We start from the raw sequence: 22,791 nt of genomic DNA on the forward strand, positions 1-22,791 counted from the left end.
TGTATACACATACACACAAATCTATGAAATAAAGAGGTGAAATCAGTCCAAGCTGCCCAGAGTTCTGCACTATACTTCTTTTTTGGGCAGCATTCTTTTACAGCTTGTGTTTTCTGCTCTTTCACAGAGGCTGTGTCTAGGCTACAGACCTGTATTGGCTGTGTATACTTGCAAAAGGTAGCCAGTGTAATAGCTGCATGTTTTCCCAAAATTTAGCAACTTCTTTTGTCAGCACTGTTTTGTATTGAGTTTGTTCCTAGCTATTTTTCCTAGTCCAGCTGTATTAATGGAACAAGCAGAGTTCTTCTCTGCATACAGGCTCTGCCTAACTAAAGTTATTTGTAGAGTCCAGGTCTCAAAACAACAGGTACAAATCCAGCATGATGTTGGTGATTCCCTGACACCCCAGCTACTTGGTTAGATTTAGTGCAGATCTGTCTGCTATTATTCAGCTCTCTGTAGATAAGGTCTTGGGATTCAGCTCGTGGTCTGCAAGTGAGGGGTATGCAGAAGATGAGGTTTCCCTTCCTCCTTTTACCCTTGACTGTAGCTCAGCTGTGAGCCACATCTAAGATACTTTTGTCAAGTACTGTGATTGACTGCTGGCTCCAACACCCCCACATATACCACAATGTGCAGAGAACTATGGTCTGTGTACTGCTGTGTTATATACAGATACTTCTGGAAACGTGAGTTTTGGATATCTTTCCTAGCGTCTTCAGTTCTGGCGGATATAGTAAGTGCTTGCTCTCTCTCAATTTTCCTTCCCCTCCATCTCCTTTCCTCATTGCTAGTTGATAAATGATGTTTTTTATGTTACATTGCAATAATTGCCATGGCAACATTGTGTGTTGCAAGGACTTGGAAATAGCTGGAGGAAGAGAGGAGTCCCTGCATGAATTAGGCCTGTGGCAAAAGATGAAGAGCCATATTAGTCTTTAGTCAGCAAAAGCAGAAAATGAGCCAGGTTGGCATCTGTCTAGGGCAGGTTTGCTGTCTGCCACCACTAAAAAAAAAGTACCTCCTCCATGGTATAGCTATAGATTTCTTTACGGCTAGCCCAGGTAGAGTCTGGCAAGTTACTGTTCCTTTTCGTGCCTCTGCCATTGGTATGTTCATGTAAATGGAATGGCAACCAAGACACCTCCACAGCCTCATCTGGGTCGCTGCCCTTCTGGGTGTGTGTTTCAGCTGTGGAAGGAATCATGGGACACATGACTTTTTTGTTTGATCTGGTGCGTTTGGGTCCCTAAAGTGTGCCTGCAGCCGTGGTGCTACAGTGCGAGGCTTGGAGCTGCCTGGCCAGTCTTTATTACATTGCCCCTTTCCATGGGCAGGTGAAACCAACTGAAACAGGTGATTTGAAACAATGATTAGCTGGGGTACAGTGGGATGGAACTGAAAGTGGTGGAGTTGGGAGGAATTTCATAGGGCTTCAGACCCTGTTGTAGTCTTTGAAAAGCCCTGGGGAAACCCTGACTCGTGCACAAAGCAGCACCATTTTTGGGATGAGCTGCACCACTGTTCTTGAGGGGTGAAGTTTTTTCCTACAGGGAGCAGTCTTGCTCAACTGTAGCCCTCTGCTCATCTCCAAGCTAGTCTTGGACTTGGGTCGCTTGCTTTCAGTAGTGCTATCTATAGTTTCATTCCCAAGAAATACTGTGATCACACATCTTTCTTGCATTTGAAGTAGAAATCTGCCGGCTTTATCTAGGTGAGTCTCCAGTTTCCTATATGTTAAAACTTCCAGCCCTTCCTTTGGGACTGCCCAAGCCCAGTAAGTTTTCCCATCAGGAAGCCTCTCCCAGCTTTCAGCCAAAAATTTCTTTTTAACCTTTGGCAACAGTGCTCCTGGTGTTGTTACTTGCAAATTGATAGGAAAGCTATCTGCAGTGAGAGATTTGCTCCTCCCTTTCCTCCAGGAGAGGTTGGCAGATCTTCATGCATCTGGTTTGGATGGGTCTGTGCTGAGGAAGGGTTTGTGTTCATACTAAACACTCTGTCAGGATGTTAACAAGCATGATGGTCACGGTCAGCATGGGGTGAAATTTGCTACGCAGTGGTGATATTTCTACACAAACAGAAAATGGCACTTGGGCTAGGGGGAGACTGGCAAGGGAACTGCCACTTGGCATTTCTGGATGCTCCTGCACTTGAGTGAAAGAAAATCTGATATTTTTTACTTCCTAAATGAAGCTAGGGCCATGTCTACACTCAGTGAACAAAGTAGGTTGTATGCCAGCTAGTCCCATCTCCTCAGATAAGATGTTTGGTTACGCTATGGGTTCCTAGAGGTTTCTCCACATCAGGCACAGAAGACAAGGAGGTTGAAATTGAAGTGGTTCTTCTAATTCCATTGCATAGGATGGTTCCCTGTAGCTGGAGAATAGTAAAAATCCACTGCCTGCTCCACTACTCAACTCTGAAGAGGTGAATGTAGATGTATGTGGTGTAGTCACCATTGAAAGTGTATTATATAGGAATATAGGGATTTGACACTATGTCGTGCTGTATGCAACAGCTGCTGGCTTCAGCACAGCATGCCTCTGCAACATTGCCTTGCTTGATATTGACTTGATCCAGTGGATTTAATACAGATCACTGTCTGTTTTACAGGCCTTTGTATGTGATTCACTCTGATAAGTGAAACATTGCTGTCTGATAGAGACATTTACCCAAAGGAATATGTTGCTGATGCTGGATGCCAGCCTAATATATGCTTGGCTCCTAGGGAAATGCTGCAGGAAACTGCTTTTCAGAACAGCTCAGTTTCCTAGTTCATGAAGGCTGTAATCTGAGGGCTACATAATGACTAGTGCCATAAAGGAAGTTTTATTCATGCCCCTACCCTGTCTGCCCAAGCCTGCCTGGCTTCATCTTTCCTGCTGGGTGGGTTCAAAGGAAACTGCCTGTTGATTAGAGTTCAGGCACTGCTTAATCTTCCAAGTCAGTGCAATAAGCAACGGCACATGATTCAAGTAGAAAATAACCAGAACACGGGTGCCACTCTAGAAAGAAGGTGAAATAATTTTACTACCTGTTTCCTGGTTTTTACATGGATGTCAGTGTGAGTGGCACAAATGACAATGTGGAGGACAATATGGAGAGTACCACTCCATCTTTCCTCCCTCCCAAAAGACACCAAACAAGATGGCTAAACACTAGCAGTTTATGCACAATCTTTCATCCAGTAGAAGCCACATGTCTCAGTAGTAAAAAGTGATAATGCAAATATGATTTGTCACCCATGAAGTGGATTGATCCTTCAGAATAATGGAGTATCATGGAATATAGGAACAAGCTGGTATGGGAATCTTACACAGGTTGACAAGTGTCTTGTCGCTGATTATTATGTTTGAATGCTGGACACAATTTTCAGAGAGTTTTTAATTTTCAATAAGATTTGTGTTTCATGTTTTCTTGTGTGGCTCTCTAAAATCTACAGAAAGTTTATATAAAGAGGAATAGAAATCCTCTACTAAGGAAATGACAAGAGTGTGCAGACGGAAAAGCCATACTCAAGGCAAAATGGGTACTTTTATATGTATTTATTTTGTAGAGATTTGTTGAAACATTTCTCTTCCTCCCACTCAACTGGTGTTCAACAAACTGCACGCTAGCTAAGGACAGCACCCGTTGCAGATGTTGTTACTGTTTTAGTGGTGCTTAGATGTTCTAACAGATACACAGCTCTGCAGGTCTTTAAAATCAAAGTTGCAAGTCTAATATAAGCATGAGAAGTAAATGGGAGATGTGGTCTCATCATTTACTATCAGTATGATATGAAGCTAGTTTTACTTATAACTAGGTTCAAGGCAAAATGCATTATTCCTTTTTATTGCAAGCGCACAGACTGTATGTTAACTATTGTACAAGAGTCCCCAGGCTCTTCTTTCAAAAGGAAGCTAATTGTTTCATCCTGCTGCCTGAGGTGTCATGTACAATTTTGTCTGGCAAGCACAGTTAACCTGAACCAAACCAAGCTCTTGCTGAGAGAGATGCTGTGTGCCTTGTTAAAAGTTGATGCTCATGCTCTTCCTCTGTTTCTTTTCCAGGATGATCCTCTCACTAATCTAAATACAGCTTTTGATGTGGCTGAGAAATACCTGGATATTCCGAAGATGCTGGATGCAGAAGGTAAAGTAGAATCCAACAGCTTTTAACTTACTTTTTCTCTAGAAATGTTCCACTTCTTCTAGGTGGACTTCTTTTGTACAAGATTGCAGTAATCTCTGAATGTTCCCTGCATGACTGTGCAGTGTATGTATAGGGGAAAAGTTAAAATGGAATAATGAGTCACATGTTCTGCTTCCCTCTTCCTCCTCTATTATTCAGTCTTTTGAGTCTAGCACAGAGATCTTAGCTTGGGGTTGACACACAAGGCAGAGATGAGTAACACCTGTCATCTGCTGGCTGAAGTGTTCCCTTTCAATTATCAGGCCAAATACTGAGTTAGTGTATGGTGTGGGACTGTGTTCCTTTGGCTCCAGGGTTTTTTTGCTGTGGTCTTCTTGATGTTACTGGTGTTCTTCCTTTTGAGGGCATGATATTATTATTACTATTGTTATTATAAATTGCTTTTTCCTGACTACTCAAAAGTGTTTGGCATGAAGATCCTTCACTGACTGGGTCTGGAGGCCAAGGCAGAGTTCCATGTTGTTCAGAGATGCCTTTGCTGCTGATTATGACTGCATCCCTGAGGCCACTGGGACAGCAGGGTTTACTTTTCAGAGCCTTGTCAGGACCAGCTTGGCAATAGATTTTGATGACTGTAACTCTGGAGTACAAACAACAGCCTGAAAGAGTTCACTGGTTGTTGGCAGTTCTCCAAAAGCCAGCTGGTTTCAGTGGTAGAAGCTGTATTTCTGACTTGGGTTGGACAGGAGAAGCAGTTAAAGATTTTTGTTAAATAAAGAAGTGAAAGGAGCAAAGAGGAAAGGTGGGAGGGAATAGGAGAGTCTAACCCAGTGAACTTGTATTTCAGCAACTAGGATGTTCGTATTCCTAGGTAGGATTTCCTGTCCTCAGAGATGAGTTTTGCTTTACCTGCATTCATCATGCTGAGGTGAAAAAAATAATCATGAGGTTTCCAGAGTAGATTCAAATGTTTTCTGCCGTTCTGTAGGAAATACAGACAGCTCCACAATAAGCGGATCTAGCTTCAGATCTCAGCAAAAGTAGCAGTGATGAAGAGGGCCCCTGGCAGGAGTTCTCATTGCTCTTTACTCATCTCTCTCCTCCCTCATGGAGTCGAGCTAATGTGCATTCCTCCACACCATTAATTCTGATCTCTGGAGGTGTTGAGTTTCCCCTGAAACTAATGAAAGGGCCTCTTGAAATTCAAGCCATCATTGTGTTGAAATGGAGGAGAGAGGCATGGAAAAGAAGGGAGAAAGTCTTTCCAGAAGAACAGAACTGCATGGAGGAATTGCAGTATAATATGTCTGTAAAAGTCATGTCAGCCTGATGCCAGTTGGGGTTGATTCAATCCACCAGTCGCAGTAGTGTTCTCAGGACAGGGAAGTGCTGTGACACAAGACATGCTGACAACGTAGCTGCCTTAGCCTGGCCAGACTTGGGTGGAAATTTGATGATGAGGGAGGGGAACCAGAAGGGTGATCCTGGGTTCTGAGACACACACATCTTCTGGGGAATGCTGGGAAGCCCTGTGGAATCATTATGACATACACACGCTGCAGCAGGCCTCCTGGACAGTTGTGGTTCTACCCCTCCTCTGCTTTCCTCTCATCAGCTGATCATGCTCTTAACGTGAGGTTTTTTTTGACAGACATTGTTGGAACTGCCCGTCCTGACGAGAAAGCCATCATGACCTATGTTTCTAGCTTCTACCACGCCTTCTCAGGAGCCCAGAAGGTATCGCAGGATCCCAAGCTCCCTCCACAGAGCACACCTGGTGCCGTTGCTAATGTCCAAATCTTTTTTTCTTTCTCTCTCTCCTCTCTAGCTACGGGCATCTTTATTATTATGTTCTTGGTAGAGTTGGCTGTTGGTTCAAAGTGGTGCCCCAGATAAAACACACGGGGCAAGGGAGCCAGGAATTCCATTTCCCTATAGTCAGCAGTACTTCCAGTGGCACTTAGCTACGCCACACTTTGGCACACATGCAAATTTAAGGGCGTGGGGGGCTCTGCCTTCTCCATTTGCCTTAGGAACTGCTGTCCTGATGGCCAAGAACCTGTACCTCTTGATCCTGGTAAATCTGAGCTAGGATGCTTGGTCTTACAAAAAGCAAAGACCACCACATAGATTCTCTGCGCAGCAGGAAACTGCAGCCTCCCCCCATGGGAAATAATACAGATACCTATTCACTTTTTTTTTTTTTTTTTGCCTTCTCCAAAGATGCAGAAACAGAGCTGACTAAGGTTTTATGAAGAGTTTAATGAATGGCCAAAGCTCTATCTTTTGCCTTATGTATGCTCCAGGTTCCAGGACTCTTGCTTTAAGGTCTGAACCTGCTGCTTTCTTAAGTTGTGCTACAAATTCAGTCCCAGTTCACCTGGGGCTTAAAAAGCATGTCTGACAAGTGCATCCATGGTGGTTTTGCAAACAGAGCATTGCTTATCATGACAGAGATGCCTGTTTTTGTTCATTTGTTTCCTTTCCCCCCCCCTCTTTTCTCATCCATGTTGGAAATCAGGCAGTTGAGTCCTTGCTACTTCTGGCTTAGCCATTTTCCTGTTGGTAATGGAGTCACTTAAGGAAAACATTTTGTGCGTGAGACCTTGTACACATCTCTTGCCAAGACCAAGCAGCCTCCTGTACTTGAGTGCCGTAGGAACAGGCAGTGCGCGTTGCAGCCGAGTAGATCCTGTGTAGGAAGTGCACTGCGTGGGAAGGCTCTGATCTCCAGCTCCTCGGTGTACCAAGGGCCTCGAGCACGGGCCTTCAGATCTCCAAACAACTTGCTTGCATCCTTGGGCCAGGCCCCCAGACCGCAGCTGTGAAGGTGCAGAGCCCAGATTCTCATCTCAGGATCCCCCTGGATTGGGGGTTAGGGAGGGGTGCCGCTTTGAGCCACAAGCCAACACTGCTAGCCACCTTCTGATCCGAATTCCCAGCTCTCCGCATGGAAATCTGTTTGGCCTGTCCTGCAATGCATGATGGGAAGTTTTCTCCCCCTCTCTCACGCCACCCATGATTGTTTTGTTTTATCCTATGTGCTGCTTCTTACTTTATCCTTTCAACCTCTTTTCCTTCTCTGCACAGATATTATAGGCACGCTAAGGCCGGATGAGAAGGCCATAATGACCTATGTCTCATGTTACTACCACGCCTTCTCAGGGGCGCAGAAGGTGAGACTTTACTGCTAACAACCCCTCCCCTCACCCTGCCCACCTCTCCTCTCCAATGAGGAATGCCAGACCCCCATCCGCCCCAGGGCGTTTTCAGGGAAGCCCAGTGCATCCAGTGATGCATTTGGATATGCCATCTGTAATCTTACTGGAGAAGTCATGTAAATGTCCTTTTGGACAAACTTGAGCTGCTCCTTCCCTCCAGCCTCACACCACAGCAGAGGAGAAAGCATTTGGTAAAGCTGGCATTGGGAGATGAATGGATGTCTGCTCTGACAGAGGCAGTACCCTTTCAGTAACTAGTGGGCATTGTCCTGGCCAGGCAGTGCACCTCCAGAAGTACCACAGTCAAATCCGCCCACTCCAGGAAATCACAGCCTGTCCCTCTTGGGCTGCCATCCTGCCTTCCACACTCAGCCTCCACTGGGTCAGTGGTCTTTTCCTAGGCTGAATCATCTGTGAGCTGGTTACATAGCACTTTTGTGCTCCAGCCATGAAGTTCATTTCTACCAGGCCTTTAGCTTTCCCAAACTCACGTGTTTTTCCATTCCTTGTTTCTTCCTTGTAATTCTCCTGTTTCCCAAACCACCTATATGTTTTATTTATCTTTCCTCTGCCTTGCCTGTTTCCGTAGCTTCAGGCCTTCCTTCTTCCTCTGCTTCCTCTTTACTCCCAAGTCTCTTTGCCTGACTTCAGGATGTTTGGAACTAAATAGTTGCAGATCGTCTTTGGGCAAGCAATTTCCCAGCAATCCTTTGAATAAGGAAAAAAGGTAGATTCTTTTCTCCCATGTCATAACCTGCCTGGGCTGCAGCCCTTCCACAGAATTATTGCTAATTTCAAATAGGAAGCTTTAGAACAGTAAAATCCAAAATCCAAGACTACGTTCTTCATGTTATGGACATGCCTTTTCTATGAGATACACAATCCTTGTGTTGCCCAGCTTGAGGGCTAATGTGACTCCAGGAAGGTTCCATCTCTTTTGTGCAAAGCAGTGCAGATGGTCCCAACATTGATTCAGTTTCCATGCTGATGCCAGCTTTCAGAGGGCAAATGCAAGCAGTAGTTTCCAGGGAGCAGCTCTTTAGTTCAAGCTTTTTGTTCCCTGCCCAGTTTCATATAAATTATGTGATACTGTCTTGTTTCCAAGGAACTGGGAATGTGTCCCACGGCAGTGCAGTAGACTTGCCCATTTGGCATAATTTGTGTAGTCATGACTTTCCTGCTAGGATCCTGTGGTTTTTTGTTCAAAACACTCAAGACCAGGCTGCAAGCTCCAGCCAGCTGGTACTTGCCCAGGAAGACTGTCGTTTCAGAAATCATGCCAGCCTCATGATAAGGCCTGCTGTTTGCCAGGTGCCCCTGAGGGACTGCTCCATGCAGTCTGCTTAACCTGAGGAACACCAGATGAGGAAACATCAAACCACAATTTGGGGAGGGTTGTAGCCTGCTGCAGAAACAGCCATGCCACTCACCAATCTCTTCCTTTTCTCCCTGCATCCATTCCATGATTTGGAAACCTGCTCAGCCGGTACCATGCTCAGATCAGCAGTTTAGGTGGATGCTCAGTCTCCTGGGATAACTTAAAACAGCCTTCTGCTTGCCTCAGGACCTGAAACAAGTAGCTGGGGCAAAAACTAAAGATGAAGTTTCTCAGTTATTAAAATTTCAATCCCATGTAGTCCAACTGGCTTACAGGAAAGATTAAATATGTTATTCATTTTTTAGCAGTCCTGATGGGTCAGTAGCCCAACTGTGCCCTGGCATGAGGGGACACAGCTCCTTTTTGGAGCTGCCCTAGTCATAAACTAGCCAGCTGCTGTGTGACGTGGATTCAGACCGCAGGCAAATGCAAAGTGATTGCTGAGTACAAGCCCCTGCCTAGATGTTACTGTGTTTCTGCCTCATTCAGGGTTAGGTGACTTACTGTGATATCGCTCAATTTTTCATCCAGATTTTTCATTACTGCCACCAGGCCTGAAGGGAGAGTCCCATGAGCCGCTTTCTGCTTCTTTCATTCTCTTATCCTGAGCCTTTGAAGGTACAGGGTCCCCAGCCTGACATGTGTATGTAGATGGCTGCTTTTTCTCTATGCCATTTATATATATATATATATATATATTTGTAGGTATACTTGCTTTGGTTGGTTTGCTTGTTTTCTAACTGCTTCTGACTTTCACACTAAATGCATGCAACTACTGGTTGGCTTAATATTTTGTAAGCTTGTGGCAATTTCTAACTAATGTTTTACTGTTTTATTAAGAGACTGTGTTTTGGTGTATGGTATTTTGGAGTGGTCCTCTGAGGCCAGAGGACAGCAGCAGGCAGGCATCTTCCCCTGAGGCTAGAGGACAGCAACAGGCAGGCATCCCTACATAGTGCACTGTGGGAATGCCTTCCTTCATGATCCTCCTCAGCAGAAAGACTTCGATCCATGAACTAGAGAGACTGCAAACTCTACTTCTATTCTAAGCAGTTCAAGTTATCGTTGAGAAGTACAGAAGACAAAAGGCAGATAAATTGCTGCCATTTAGTTTTTCATTTTGATTCCACCAGACAGCATGTGCATAGACACAGCAGCGTGGTATCACACAGAATGTCCTGGGCTTGCCCTCCCCAAGACTCTGGGTGCAAGCACTACAATGTGTCAGCACAATGCTGCACTGAAGCTGATGGGCCCACACAGGTTCTCTGAGAATACAAGTGTGCAGCTTCCAGACCCCAGGATTCTGCACCTTCTCAGTGCTGCCCTGTGCCTTGTGGGTATCTTGGCTTTTTGGGGCCAGCATGAACATCCTAAATGCATCATTGCCTTTTAGCACTGTGGGGAAGCCAAAATAGCTTTTCCCACTGAACTAATGAAGGTGTAGGGGGAGCTGCCTTGGCCTCATGTAAACATCTTGGTGTGCCACTCTTCTTTGACCTAAAAGTGTTTCACTTCAGTTTTGAGGTCGCCATCACCATGGATCAGCTCATTAGCAGTAGTGTGGGGGGTATTTGTGAAGCTTGCCTGAAAGCTCTGGCATCCTTTTGTCCTACCTTGTTCAGAGCACAGTGTAACATGTTGCTCGTGACATTAATGGTGGTTGTGGCCACAGAGCATTTCCTGTGGCTGCAGCAACAGCACACTATTGCATAGAGCAGTAGTAGTTCCAAGGCAAGAACCATTGGGAGGCAAGTACTGGTGGGGGAAAGAGCCTCTGTATTCCTGCCATTAGGATAAAACAAATAATGTCGTAACTGCTGACATTCTTTGGGTCTTTTTGTTTGGACAGTTGTTCAATGTGCATATATACACACACACATTTAAACTTGGGCAGCTGGAGAAAGTCTATCACCAGATACATGTAAATATGCCTCAGTGGAATGGGGTCCTGCCTGCACAGCTGGCTGCTGCTGCAGTGAGCTCATGGGATGTAAAAATAAGAAAGTTACATGAACACCTCTCCTTGAGTGATTGAGATAAACATTAGGTACTGCCAGTTCCCTGCAGTCACTAGGCTGCATGGTAAGGCTCTAGCAATGTCTTTTTGACATACTATTTGATCCCATGTTTATAGTTTTCTCTGTATATCAAGAAACACTCCATTAGAGTGCAAACTTGAGTTAAAAACAGGTCAAAGTACAAACTTTCTTAAATGTAACCATTGTTTGCACTTTTTGCAGATTTCTTTTTAAGTGAAACTGCTCCTTTTACTGTACAGGTCTCTGATGTGTTTTAAATTAGCTGATAATCTGTGTATCTCATAGCTGGTCCACTTTAGTGAAGGGGCAGATGACTGAATAGATGTTTTAACAGCTTCATTTCATTCTGCAAATGAATAAGATTGCTGTGTCCCCTGGGACCTTAGCAATCCATACATCACTGTACAGCCTATGACTTTATTGCTATTGCTGCTTCACATCAGCTGCAAAAATTAGAGGTTTTTTCTCAAATGTCCTTGAAGATTGAATAAACAGATAATAAAAGGTCTTTTAAAAATAGAAAAAGGTTGAAACTTACCAGCTATAAATTCAGCTAAACCTATTTTGGCATCAGTCCTATATGTAGTTTTGAGGCAGGATGCAGTGTTCACAATTGGTTTCTTATAGTGTTGGCATGTACCCTCTCCATATTTGCACTTAGCCTCTGTAAGGAGGACTTCTCCCAAGGGCGCCTGTGGGTATCTCTAGCACCTTCCCCAGGCACCAGGGTCACAGCTGTACTGTGGCAAGAGGGATCTGAGCAATCCCCTGATGCATCACAGGGGCATATCCTCAGGCTTTGTGGCATGGCACACACCGTGGTAATGATAAAGGGAGCTGATAACTCACAGATATATTCTGTGCAAGGATCATTCTGTGCTTGTACGTCCCCCATGCCAAACACACGCATGGCACTCCAGACTGACTGCTTCTGAGTTCATAGCTGGGATTTTTCTGATCCTTACTTTCCAAATACATGTTCTAACAGGTTGAGCTCCCTGCCGAGAACCAGGTTTTGGTCTCACAGTGGAAAGAAAGAAAAAAATTTCAAACCTAAATAGTAATAGTAGGGTATTTTTTTATTGTGAGATTTGTTTTGGAAGAGTAAGCAGAAAGATCACACAGAAAAGTGGTGGTAAAAGAAATCCTCTTTTCAGCTGGATCATGAGACTGAATACATGGTATGTGTGTGCTCCACCAAGGAGGTGGCCCTGTAACTAGTGCCAGAAATACAGGAAAAACTGGAAGACAGTTCTGCTGGGCAGAATTTAAGATTAAGAGAAGTATTTGCCATTTAATCTGCCAAACAAAATTAGGAATTTTCCCATAAATCCAGTCTATGGCTTAACTCAGTTTGGGTAGTTCTTTCCTGGGGTAAAAGTATAGATAGTCTCATCAGCCTGACATCACTCTTACTGCTGTTCCAGCTCAGAATGCAGGTATGGGGAGTGGAGGTGGCAGCAGAAACTCACTGTCTTTGTGAAGGAGTAGCCAGGGTCCCTCTGGTAGGAAGCAAACAACAAGGCCCTCTTACAGAAGCAGCTTCAGAAAAAGCATAGAAACATTGGTTGTCCCACAACATACAGGGTAGAATCAGTACAGCTGAGAATCTCTGAAGAAGGGAAAAAACAAATCATTATAGAATGCCAGATGGAAAGCAGAGAGGTCAGGACAGACGTCTCAAAGTGCGGACAGGTTGCTAGAGCTAAGGGTAGGAGATTTTATCTGCAGGTACGTAGCAGGAAGCTAAGCTGCAAGCTTTGATTTGGGTTTTTTTTTTTTCACATTTTTCCCTTCTTCCATTTTTCTTCTCTTTGTCAGGCGGAGACAGCAGCAAATCGTATCTGCAAGGTGCTGGCAGTCAACCAAGAAAATGAACAGCTCATGGAAGACTACGAGAAACTGGCCAGTGATGTAGGTGTCGGTTTTTGAGTGGTGGTATGCAGAAAAGAATTGCATTTAATGCTGATAAATAATCTTGGGGCGTGCTATTGGCCCACTGCTATTTTCCCTGGAAAACTATTTTTCCTCTTCAAATTAAAGACCAAAGTTACCTTAAAGACAAGAACAATCTACCTTAAAACAGGAAGCTTCCACAGAGAAGGTTTGAAGTTCTCAGTTTATTAGGAGCCAACCCAGAAGTGATGAAATCGAAGGAAATATCAAGTTGGGTAAACTTGAATTTGTCGGGACTGTACAAGTTCATTATATCTTCTATACAGCTTGTACGCTAATCTCCTGTAGATGTGAGGAGTTGGGTCAGGGAATAAAAGAGATGTTTGAGGAAAGAAATACGCATTTGCTGAGAATGAAAATAATCTGTGTCAGATATAAGCTGGAGGCTGCTTTTGTTAACTGAGAGGCTGACAGCAGGGAAACTACAAGAGACCGGATGTGGACTGGAGCATGTTTGTGGTAGTTAAGTAGGGAGGAGAAGATGGGTAACAGAAAAGCAAACAAAACCCATAAGCCTAGTTTCAGCCTGATCTGAAAAGCATAGGGCACTCAGAGTATAGACTGCCTATTGCATTAGCATTTTGCCAGCTCTCCAGATACATTTGTTATGGAGGTAAATTCAAAGAGCAACTGTGACTTTGAGGAAGCTAGAGTGGGAAAAATGTAATGCTGAACTGAAAGCAAGAACTTGATTTCTCCTGTCAGATTCTTCTGGAGATAGTACAACTTACAGCATCCTTTAGTTATGTAACAGTCCAGCAAAATTCTTAAGGCTTTAATATAATCTGAGGATACCGTTTAGGTCCTGCCTGTGCAAAAGCTGTGTCTTAAGCATGTTGGATTGGCGCTGCTGCAACAAGCAGTACTACTTAGTGTGGTGAGGAATGTGTTGCTCATTAAAAAAAGTACTTCCAATAAAGCTGGCAAACTTTTCTTTACAAGCCCTGCTGGTGGCAGAATCTTTCTGACAGCAAACATAAAAGTAAATGGTCCCTTATGAAATCAGAGCAACATCTGCAGTTTCAGCACAATTTTCAACTCAAGGCTTCTTGTCATTGCTCCTTCCAGCTGCTGGAGTGGATTCGTCGCACCATCCCCTGGCTGGAGAACCGGGCCCCAGAGAACACCATGCAGGCCATGCAGCAGAAACTGGAGGACTTCCGGGACTACCGCCGCCTGCACAAGCCCCCCAAGGTCCAAGAGAAGTGCCAACTTGAGATCAACTTCAACACCTTGCAGACCAAGCTGCGGCTCAGCAATAGGCCAGCCTTCATGCCCTCTGAAGGGAAGATGGTCTCGGTGAGTGGGGTGACTGCTTCTATATATGCCAGACATGCCTGAAAAACGAGATTCCCTTTCCACCCATGGATGGGCAGAGAATGCCCACCTTCATAGTGAGATATTCTGTGGGAGGAACCTTAAAAATACATCAGGGAGGCCATGATAGGAGAAGATCAAATGATCATTGCTTCCCTGTGTCTAAATCGGACTCTGAGGCTCTTCACGAGTCGCATGTCTTTAAGAGGAGATGTCTTGGTGGCTTTCATTCTTCCTGATTCAGAAACAGATGAGTTTTATTGAAGTTTCACATAGGGGAACTTTAAAACTCCAGAAGTGTTTAGAGAGGCTTTTTTTTCTGTGGACAGTTATATCCTGGCACTTCTAGTCCTGCATGTCTTCAGTTTGACACTTTGTCTCCCTGACTTGTCTGCAGAGCCCTGTGAGATGAAAAGCCCATACTCAGTCCCTCCAATCAGTTGGAGCCTCACTGAGACTAATGCTGGTGAACATCTTCCCTCCTACTTCTAACTTGCCTTTCCATCTCATGTTTCTGTCTCTAGGATATAAACAATGCCTGGGGTGGCCTAGAGCAGGCTGAGAAGGGCTACGAGGAGTGGTTATTGAATGAGATCCGGAGGCTAGAGAGGCTGGATCACCTGGCTGAGAAGTTCCGGCAGAAGGCATCCATTCATGAGTCCTGGACAGATGGTAATGCCAGCCTACATGCTTCCTATTGCCTGACACAGTGCTGACTTATGTAGGGAGGAGGAGATGGGTTGTGCATGGGTCCTTCTATGAGAGTTTCCTCTTGAGAAGGCTAGATTGATTTCTTATTTTATTAGAAAACAGTGTATGGAAACTAGCTTGATTTCTGTTCTGCATCATGCAGTCAACACTGGCATTTCCTAACTGTGGCAGAATGAGAACTTTGGCTAGAAGAGAGCAGTCACAGAGCAGAGGAAAAGTTCCTCTGCAGTCAGTGCTACCTACCATTGGCTTTTACAGGATCAGCATAACTCACTTTGCACATATTGAGAGGAGTCCAGTATAAACTGTGACAGTGCTGGCTTAAGCTACATTATGTGCCCTTCTGTGTTGTTAATGGCAAACTCACACTTTGTGGTTTGAAAGCGAGCATTGTGCTTCTCTAGGCCAGCAGGCACGGGGACAAGCCTCGGGCAGAGCAGCTGGAGTGAGGCCGCTGCCCTTTTGAGGGCCCTCGAGGATGCCTGGGTGTTGAGAGCTGGCTTTGGCCACCCTGGGTCCTGTCCTTCATTCTTCTGTCCTTTGGCTCCCTCCCCAGGTAAGGAAGCAATGCTGCAGCAGAAGGATTACGAAACTGCAACCCTCTCGGAGATCAAGGCCCTGCTGAAGAAACACGAGGCCTTTGAGAGCGACCTGGCTGCACACCAGGACCGCGTGGAACAGATTGCTGCTATTGCACAAGAGCTCAAGTATGGCATCCCAGCGCACGTCCCATCCTTGGGGCCAGGGAGGCTTAGTGAGCTTTGCCCTCTGGAGAGCAAAAAATCCATCCCCATGCAAAAATGCTGGGAATTCCCAGTGTTTCCAAACAGTATCTAGGATACTGCTATCCAGTATCCGGACACGCCAGAAAAGCGGGCCAGAAAATGGATGAGCCGTGGGTGCTGTTGAGGAGGAGGCAGAATTATATTCCTAAGCCAAGTTTCCATCCTCTTCTAGTTCATTATGCTACCATGAACCCTTTCCTAAAGAGTCTGACCTGCTGCTGGCATATGCTGTATTTCAGAGTTGTAACACTGTCATACTTTCCCAGGAACAGAAGGAAAGAGGAGAGGGTAGGAGGGTCTCAGTTTGCTCTCTTTTATTAAAAAAAAAGTCCTCCTTATTCCAGCAGGGAAAAAGCTGCTTGAGCCCATCGTGGCCTCATTCTTTCCCCCAGGAGTACCTGAACTGTGTGCACTCTGTTCAGCACATGCTGCAGGGCATCTTCACAGCAGATCAGCTCTTTCCCTGTTTGCAGCTTGGAAACCTTCACCCTCCTCTCCTTTTCCTGGAGTAATACAGGTTACCAGAGGGGCTCATCAGGATTGCTTGAGATAGCAGGCAGGCAGAGCTAGCAGCTGCAGTGCAGGGAGGTTTTGAAAGCCTGCATGTTTCTTGGCAAAAAACAGTCTGAACTACTTGGGTTTGCCTCTGTTTCCTATTTTAAAAAAATTTATATGTCACACTGGCCTATCTGAGGTTAATGTCTGGGCCAAGATCAATCCTCTTGGGCTGAAGAGCTGTTTTTCTCTAAAAAATTGGATCAAGATCATTATCTTCTTTAACAACAGAGATTTACAGAATTGTTCTCTGGTCCACTGGAGGATTGACCTTGGAACAGGAGGAGGGTTCAAGGCAATCCTCCATGTCAGTAAGATTAAAACTGAGTCTGTCTGGTCAGCAAGTGTTACCTGACCTGCCACTTCCATAGCACACACTACAGCCAAAGCAGCTGCAGCTCTAAGAGCAACAGGGAAGACAGAGGCCTAAGCTGTGGGAGAGGTTATTTCTTTGGAAGTGTGAGAACAGCAGACTCTGCTATTGTTTCAAAAGCCATCTTCCATTTCAGCAAAGAGGCCATGCCCTGAAAAACCATGGCAGAGCTCTTCTCCAGAGACACACTGCCAGAGAGGTGCAGAGGGTGTGGAGGAAGCCACTGCAGCTGCCCGTGGCAGGAATGTCTGGGGGCATGGCATGTTCCCCTCCTGAGCCATAGTGGTCCAGCACAGGTGTGTTACAAGTCAGGCTTTCAAGAAGGAGTTCTTTCATCTGCAGTGCTGGCTCTGCAGCAAAGTAGATCAAGCAACTGATCTGGATTAAAAACCTAGCAAAGAAGTTATTTTTAGCCCAAATCAGTTTCCCAGCTAGTTTACTGAAGGACTCCACCAACAGCTGAGCCTGTACACTCCAGGAGGGCAGTACAATGGCATGAAGAAAGAAAGTTGCAGGAGGCAAGAGTAACCTGCATTACTGCTTAAAGGCTCAGGGTCACTCAGTGATTTATTCCCAGTGGTTTATTTTGGGTTTTTCTTTCAAGGCTGACACTTCCCAGATTGGCTGGTCTCCCTCTGCCTGCAGATTTCTCCCTCTTTGACCATGTGCAGAACCGTGAGCACAAAGCAATGCAAGGCTGCAAGCTTTAGTGTGCCCCTGTGCTCTCCTTTCCCCAGTCATACTTTTACCAGCCTGCGTTCCTTGAGTGTCAGCCTATAGACATGTCAGTAAAGCACTTCTTGTCAGGCATATAGGAGAGAAATCTACCCGGTTATTCTGGGATTGTCCTAAATAAATTTACTGGGTTATGTAATTTAGCTATTCCTTGCCACCTGTACTATGCAATTCTTAGGACAATCTTAAGCATTTTCTTAGTGTTCCTAATAAAATCTTTGGTTTCCATTCTAATGTATAAGACACAGTTCGTTAGACTGCGTAATGTTCTTAAGCAGAATACAGGAGCAGATTGCTCTGATCATAATCTGCTTATTTCCAGTTGGAGCCAAAGTCTATACTCCCTCCCCCCTTTGGCAAGTTATTCCCATCAGGTAGCCAGCCTCAGTATTTGTTGAGGCCTTGGGTGGTCCTGTTCTGTGCTGTTTGATTCGGCATATCATACAGTGTCTCCTAAACTAGACCCTGATACCATCCTGACGCAGCGACCATGATCTCTTTGTCTGAATCTGTCTTCAAGACTGATCAAGGTTTCTAGTAAGTTTCTGTTATTTCTGTACAGGGTCATTATTTGACTTCTTGTTATTTTTTTCCCCCACCCTTTATAGTGAGCTGGACTATTACGACTCTCCCAGTGTCAATGCCAGGTGCCAGAAGATCTGTGATCAGTGGGATAATCTGGGTGCCCTAACCCAGAAACGTAGAGAAGCCTTGGAGGTGAGATATGTTACAAGTTGGACCTTCTGAATGCACTCATTCATGGGGGCCAAGCTACAGTGGGCACAAGCAATATCAGCTCACTTGTGAATTCCTAGAACATCCTGGACTGTAAACAAGGGCTACATTTCAGTATACTTAGCCTGCTTTTGTGCCAGCCCAATCATGGTGCCATTTGTTTGCTCACGCTGTTGATTTATTTTTACTTCTTTTGTGTGTTTTGTAATCTCATTCTGCCTGAAATTCTGCCTTGTTTTGTTTTATTTCAAAGAACCTTGGATTTATTTTATTTCCCTTAGAGGGAAAATATCTGTCCAGTGTGTAATCTCTAACAGCAGAGAGATTTTTACTGACATGCCATCCTGGGAGAACCAAAGAGGTCTGAAAGGAAGGAGCAGCTCAGACAGCCCATGTATCTATGTGATTATTCTTCTCCAACCATCTCTCCTGATTTTCTTTCGGTTTTTTGTTGTTTTTTTTTTTTTTTCTTTTTGTGCATGCACAGAGGACAGAAAAACTACTGGAAACAATTGATCAGTTGTACCTGGAGTATGCCAAACGAGCTGCCCCTTTCAATAACTGGATGGAAGGGGCCATGGAGGATCTGCAGGACACATTCATCGTTCACACCATTGAGGAGATCCAGGTACAGAGCAGTCATTTGCACCAGTTAGGTGGGGACAGTGGGAAGTTTGGGGTCTCCTGAGTTGTATGAATGCCGAGTGGTATGAATTTATAGGTTATATTTCAGTGTTTCTGCTCTATTGAGGGAGCCTTATGAAAAGAAACAAAAATGAGTATATTTTTCCTTGATTTTCTCCAAAAACCTGGATCTGAATAGGTATAAAGCACACATACGTCATCCTAGCTGGACACAAAAACTGAAAACAGATTTTTCAGAGTAACTCCAGAGCCATATTAATGGAAGCCTGAAAATTGAGTGAACCTTTTAGGGTCTTGTGGAATTTTTCTTAGCCCATATGAGGAAAGCTTGGTGCTGCTTACAGGTTCTGCAGATCAATTCTCATATGGGATCTCATGTCCAGGTCATTTGATCCTATGCGATAGGATAGGATACGATGAGGACAGTTGAGCTGCTAGCTGGTTGTTGGTGCTGAGCATCAGAATAATCAGAATTGTCCACTTTGGTGCTGAATTATCATTTGAAATCAAAATTGTCTTGCCTTCTCTAGGACAACAAAGACAGTATCTCAGTTTTTCCCCTTCTGAAAGGGTGTTAGGAAAGCAACTTGAGGTATATACAGGTAAGTTGCAGACCTTAGAGAGCAGCAATTACTCTTTCCGTGATTGCAGTGGGGACTTCTATTTCACCTGCTTGTTGGGCTTGTGAGAAGAATCCAAGTCAGCTGTTTGCCAGAATAGCTGATAGGAGTGTGACCATCAGTGAGGCAGCAAATGGGAAAACCTAAAGGAGCACCCAGGGAGGTGGAGGAGCAGTGACGTTACTGAGCTGCTACTTGTTTCTTCCATCCTTCCCTCCTGAACAAAGGGGTTCATTAAGTCTTTCATAATGCAAAATAGTCTAAACAGCACTTAAACATTTCCATTGTCTCCCTGTGTATTACATCTCTATGGCCACTACAGCAGCTGCGAAGCAATGAGTGTGTAAGGAAGGAATTTTACAGAAAATAGTTAACAGTGTGTGTTGTGAGAGAGAGCAGTCAATCATGTGGTTTACTTTCATTCCTCCTTCTGTCCACACTGTTCCCTTGGTTATCCCTGCACACACCTCTGTTTCCCATGCGTTTTCCTGCCTCTTTCCCTGCATTCGTTTCCCTAAACTTGATCTTCTAGGTTTCTGGGATGAAGTACCTTAAAGACCTGTAGAAGCAGTGGGAGATGAGCCAGGACCAGCTGGCTTGTCAGCTGGCTGCAAACTACCGGCAAGCACACCCCAACCATCAGTCCTCGGAGCATGGCCCAGGCACCACAGCAAGACGGGGAGCAGGAAGGGCCTGTTGTGGTCAGGGAGAAGGAGCTGTTTTCCAGCAGCAGGAGCATGTGATGCCTGTGCAAGTTTGCAGTTGTCTGGAGGACCTTCACCTGGTCCTAACTGACTCTGAACAAATTGAATCTGACCCTTAGTACTCATTTGGAGTTATTTTGGGTGTAGAAATAGTGCATACCTAGTGGGAGAAGAAAACAGGGCACATTTAAACTAGTGAGACTTCTTTTAAATAGTAATTTTAGTAGTCAGATCTTCTTCCCCAAAGAGGCTGACAAGCAGTCACTGAGAAGTGTTTGAGAAACAGTTCCCCCTAAACCATGAGCCATTATTATTCCACCTTTTTCTGGTATGTGATTTCTGTCACTGATCAACATGGGACAGAAAGAGAGGGAAGACAAGACTTCACATAATTTAACTACAAAACATCCCATTTAGTGATACTGAGGGAACCTGACAAGTGTATTAGAGTAGCCTGCATCGTGTCCTGGGAATATGTTAGCTTTTGCAGTCACTTCAGGAATACGTTTGCTGAAGAGGATATTTCTTAAGTAATGTTCTCACCCTCCTTTTGCTGCTGCCTTCCTTCTGCAGGGATTGACCACAGCTCATGAGCAGTTTAAAGCCACATTGCCAGATGCCGACAAGGAGCGACAAGCCATCCTGGGAATCCACAATGAAGTCTCAAAGATTGTCCAGACGTATCATGTCAACATGGCAGGAACGAATCCTTACACTACAATCACCCCACATGAGATCAATGGCAAATGGGAACATGTGAGTTCTTTTCAGCCTTGCAGGGTAGTGGGGGACCATGTCACTGCTCAACCACTGTGGACCCAGGAAATGGATTATTTACTCTGCAGTTACCCTCTCATGCCCGCTGCTGAGTTTAGTGGGGTTTTGTCATTTGGTTTTGTCATTTGTTGTGTACTTGGAAAGTGGAAGGGATTTTTGATATAAATGCCTAAGGCACATCAGACCTCCTTTTACATGCGAATTTAAAATGAAAGTTGCTAAATTTGAAAGCTTTGACGTTTATCTTCAGTTGACTTGCAGGTAAGTATAGCATGGGAATCCGTATCCTTTTTCACCATTCAGCCCTTCAGATATTTGGTCTCTGCAGCCAAGTAGCCTTTCCTTGCTGTATTCCTAAAAGAGCAGCTACTGTCCATACCCATTTTGCGTATGGTTCTTACTAACAAACAAAATCACCAATGTGAGATCTGAATAGAATCCTGCAACTCAGTTAACATGAGCCACCAAAAACCCAAATAATGAATGGAGGGGAAGCTGCTTCTGGTCTTCCATGGCCTGACATGAGTGTGTGTATCCTACAGCAGATAGGATTGACATTCTGTGGGCTTGCCCACTGTGACTTAAACCGTATGATTGCTTGTATTCAGTGCAAACACCCACTCCTCCCTCCCTTGGGGCAACTTCTGCATTTCCTGTACGTGTGCCTTTGTGTGTCTAAACTGCCCACTGAGTTACTCTTCATTGTAGGTGCGGCAGCTGGTTCCCAGAAGGGATCAAGCCCTGATGGAAGAACACGCTCGCCAGCAGCAAAATGAACGACTTCGTAAACAGTTTGGTGCACAGGCCAATGTCATTGGACCCTGGATCCAGACCAAGATGGAGGTAGTGCTGTGCAAATTTTGGAACGCTGTTTTCCTCTGTGTTCTTAGTCATAATCTCTCTTGACCACTGTCACAGCCATTCTTCCTGCAAGTGAAAGCAAGAGAAACGTCATAGAAAATATGAGGGATCCCAAGATTGATATTGGTTACTGAAGTGCTTATACTTCTCTTCCTCCAGCTCTAGTACCAGAAAAAAAGCATTACTTAAGATGGAGAACACGGGTATTTTAAGATTTGTGTTTATATGCAACAAATCCAAAATCCTAGATCAGAGACAGTTTGTGTAATTGCTTGCACAGCAATAGTCTTGATACATGTGACTAAATAAATACAGTTAAAATATCAAACATCTGCAGAGGAGACATTTTTAAGGGAGATTTCTCTTTAGGTAAGATTCGAGTTAAAGTCACTGCAGTTGATCAAACGTAAAAATACGAAGCTCTTACTGATGGCAGGAGCTGGAAAGAAGACATCAATTACAGGAATATGTCTCTATGAAGAACTAACTTAGTGGCAGACAGTACACCAGAAAAATATCTGCCTTGGTAGATTACTAACTTATGGATGCAGTTTCCTTTTCTTTTGTATCCTTGTATTGGACACATCTTAATTGTGATTCACCTCACTTGGAAAATGTTCAGGGCTGTGCTAAATTTTATGCTGACACTGTCTCAGCTCCTGTGAAGTAACTGCTCCATGAGTTGTTTTTTTTTTTAATCATCATCCTGTGTGAGTGAAATTGCTGCAATAAATGTGAGGCATGTTGGGGCTTGTCCTTTCAGTGGAGTCTTAACTCCTATGACTTTGTTAATGCAGGAGATTGGCCGTATTTCAATAGAGATGCATGGGACCCTGGAGGACCAGCTCAACCACTTGCGGCAGTACGAGAAAAGCATTGTGAACTACAAACCAAAGATTGACCAGCTGGAAGGAGACCACCAGCTGATCCAGGAAGCACTTATCTTTGACAACAAGCACACCAACTACACCATGGAGGTAAATGTTTTGGCAGCAATTAGACAGCCTCATCTGCTGTGGCCAGTTAGCGTCAGCCACATACAGCTCTGGCAATGTGCTCTGGTTCTCAGGAAAATTGAGAGCTTGATAATATGGCCAAGCATGCAACAACTTGTCACTGAATTTCATTTTTTGCCTTACTGTACTTCATGCCAACCCTTTCCAATGTACTTCCAAATACAGACAACAGAAACAACCTGAATGAGATTCCCACAGTGTTGCTTGAAAAATTGAAGGGTCT

General features: G+C 44.6%; 1 protein-coding gene across 3 annotated transcripts in view; it reads left to right on the forward strand.

Moving 5' to 3' along the window:
* The window catches only part of ACTN1 (actinin alpha 1), an 87,354-nt gene that overhangs the window by 57,198 nt on the left and 7,365 nt on the right, over positions 1 to 22,791 (forward strand). For all 3 annotated transcript variants that reach the window (XM_066188238.1, XM_066188236.1, XM_066188237.1), the window contains exons 7-17: positions 4,056 to 4,137; positions 5,789 to 5,874; positions 12,600 to 12,692; positions 13,803 to 14,033; positions 14,576 to 14,723; positions 15,319 to 15,469; positions 17,819 to 17,927; positions 18,433 to 18,573; positions 20,488 to 20,670; positions 21,400 to 21,534; positions 22,350 to 22,529. In XM_066188238.1, the coding sequence (XP_066044335.1) occupies positions 4,056 to 4,137; positions 5,789 to 5,874; positions 12,600 to 12,692; positions 13,803 to 14,033; positions 14,576 to 14,723; positions 15,319 to 15,469; positions 17,819 to 17,927; positions 18,433 to 18,573; positions 20,488 to 20,670; positions 21,400 to 21,534; positions 22,350 to 22,529 (1,539 nt within the window). The remainder of the gene's footprint in view (positions 1 to 4,055; positions 4,138 to 5,788; positions 5,875 to 12,599; positions 12,693 to 13,802; positions 14,034 to 14,575; positions 14,724 to 15,318; positions 15,470 to 17,818; positions 17,928 to 18,432; positions 18,574 to 20,487; positions 20,671 to 21,399; positions 21,535 to 22,349; positions 22,530 to 22,791) is intronic.

This window comes from Chamaea fasciata, unplaced genomic scaffold, assembly GCF_029207755.1.
Source record: "Chamaea fasciata isolate MVZ Bird 193981 ecotype frontalis unplaced genomic scaffold, bChaFas1.0.hap1 SCAF_7, whole genome shotgun sequence".
In the NCBI taxonomy this organism is placed as follows: Eukaryota; Metazoa; Chordata; class Aves; order Passeriformes; family Sylviidae; genus Chamaea; species Chamaea fasciata.